This window comes from Kryptolebias marmoratus, linkage group LG21, assembly GCF_001649575.2.
Source record: "Kryptolebias marmoratus isolate JLee-2015 linkage group LG21, ASM164957v2, whole genome shotgun sequence".
NCBI classification, from domain to species: Eukaryota; Metazoa; Chordata; class Actinopteri; order Cyprinodontiformes; family Rivulidae; genus Kryptolebias; species Kryptolebias marmoratus.
In genome coordinates, this window is record NC_051450.1 from 20,340,162 (window position 1) to 20,342,329 (window position 2,168).

Here is a 2,168-nt window from a genome sequence, read left to right on the forward strand (position 1 = left end):
GGACAAAAATAATTTACCAATAACTCCTTACCTGTGTTTATTCCTCTGTATTATAATATTATTAGCACATTTTATTTTTAAAAGAATGATGTTTTTTTGTTTTTTTAATGAGAAATATTTGCCCCTCTAAACAATTCTGTTAATAGATAAGTCATTATTTACGGAGACGCAGGGGGAACCGTATCTGATGGGGGAACGCGGATCGACGTAACAGCAGCAACTCGAGCACATTGCTGCCCCCTATATGTCAAGAGGACAAATAACACCTTTTCTGTTCAAATTGCCAACCCGCCACAGTGGCGTGTGTGTTGATCAAATTCACCCGCCACTTCAAATATTTACCCGCATTTGGCCGGTGGTGGGTGCTAATTTCCACCTCTGATTCAGAGATGCTGTCCGTGTAAAACTTTGCTACCAAAAACAGATATATAACCAGCTTACAGGGCTCTGGTTGGTTTGTCACATGTTATTTTCATAAATCTACAGCTCAAAATAAAACGACGTTCATGAGCTGTCCCGTTCAAGATGCCCTCGCGGTTACGACAGGATTGGTGGCGCTGTTATGTCTCACTGATAAACTTGACAATCTGAGGTTAGACAGATTCCACCGCTTGTTTCTGACTCGTCCCTGCTCGACGTGTCTTCTCTGATAAATTGTTCAAAGTCAACAAGCTGGGTCCCTTATCTTTTTGCCACAACAATCTCAATCTAACACTTGTGCTGTTGCTCCGTATTAAACCGTCAAACGCCAAAAAGAGATAAGTTTTCAAAATGTGGGACAAGAAGAAAGAAGAAAGAGAGAAAAATGGATAATTCTGCTGTACTGTAGAAACTATTGATTCTGTAAAATAAACCCAATATGCTTTTGAGTCCTTTTTCCATTTAAACACCCATCTGTGTGTAAAAATCTTGAAAAATGACAATAACAATAGGTAAAGCACAACACAACAACGTTTTTTTTTAATCACAGATCATCTTAAATGTATTGTTTAATTTTAAAAAGGAGGCGTTGCTTAAATCATTCAGAAATAAATAAATTAAACTGACTTGGCCTTTAAGTATTTTTATTATTTGGGATTTCTCCATCATAAATCTTCCACCAACTACTTTCAGTCATGAAAGAAAACGAGTAGGTGCAGATTAAAGATGTGTAAAGTTGAAATTACTGCCTCAGGTTGTTTCTTACCTGCTTTCACGTAACCAACGACCCCTCCGGATGCGACCAGGGTGGCATACCCGAATCCCACCCAGTCCACGGACATGTTGGACACCTGGGAGAGACACATTAACACCTGCTCAGTGAACGCACCACGAAACGCACTCAGCTCAAAAACACGTCCTTAAAACAATAAACGCGACTCGGAACAGTGGCAGACTCACAAAAGCTAAGCCATTTAAAAGTCCTCCCGACTCCTGTATGGAGGAATTGTTATAAAGAACTAACGGAGCCAACAAAATATATGGAAACATCCTGGCTACTTTGGAGAAATGCTGTCATTTGCGTCATTTATCGGTATAAGAGTGAAGGATAAGAGCGTGCTTGTCTTAACAGATAAGAAACTGCGCACCAGCCTGTTAGCTTTATCAGGATAGCAGACACACAAAAAATAATTAAATAACAATAAAAAATGCAATAATGTTCTAACAAACTCGAATTTTTAAAACGACTAAATAAAAAAGCTTAAAACGCTCAGTAAAGCGACATACAACCTTCAGTTTGTCTCTGCCAGCACCGAAGCTGAGCTGTTCTCCTCCGAGCACAAATTACTGCTGCACCGTGGATCACGTGTTCGACGCAGGGGCTGATGGGAAAGGTAGGCTGAAAGTTCAAGAGCGCAAAACATCGGCTGTAGGCAACATACAGAAGCATTTTAAAGCAAATCTACTATTAAAAACAGACTCACAGGCATTGAATACACTAACATTTTTAAACAAAACTTAATTTATATTAGCTTATTTTTGAAAAAATATCACATTTGTTCAATGGACAAATCAGTTAATTATTTTAACATGACATGATCCATTATTGTATATAAAAAACTCAGCTACTTTGAAGTGCAGTAAAACAACAAAAGGGGATAGACTATTTGCCCATTTGTTGTAGCTGGTAGAATCAGTCTGTTTGGATAAATATTTAAAGGACATAAAGTACTTTATGGTGTTTGCCA

At 38.3% G+C, this 2,168-nt stretch overlaps 1 protein-coding gene across 2 annotated transcripts in view; it reads right to left on the bottom strand.

Annotated features, from left to right (window-relative positions):
- The window catches only part of tmem14ca (transmembrane protein 14Ca), a 3,517-nt gene extending 1,701 nt beyond the window's left edge, over positions 1 to 1,816 (bottom strand). The window contains exons 1-2 of one of the 2 annotated variants that reach the window (XM_017429858.3): positions 1,711 to 1,816; positions 1,187 to 1,271 (exon numbers count right to left, since the gene is read on the bottom strand). In XM_017429858.3, coding sequence (XP_017285347.1) covers positions 1,187 to 1,262 — 76 coding nt within the window. In that variant the 5' untranslated portion in view covers positions 1,263 to 1,271; positions 1,711 to 1,816. Of the gene's footprint in view, positions 1 to 1,186; positions 1,272 to 1,380; positions 1,551 to 1,710 lie in introns of those variants that run through there. The other variant, XM_017429857.3, reaches the window with a different exon arrangement.
- Between the last annotated feature and the right edge of the window lie 352 nt (positions 1,817 to 2,168).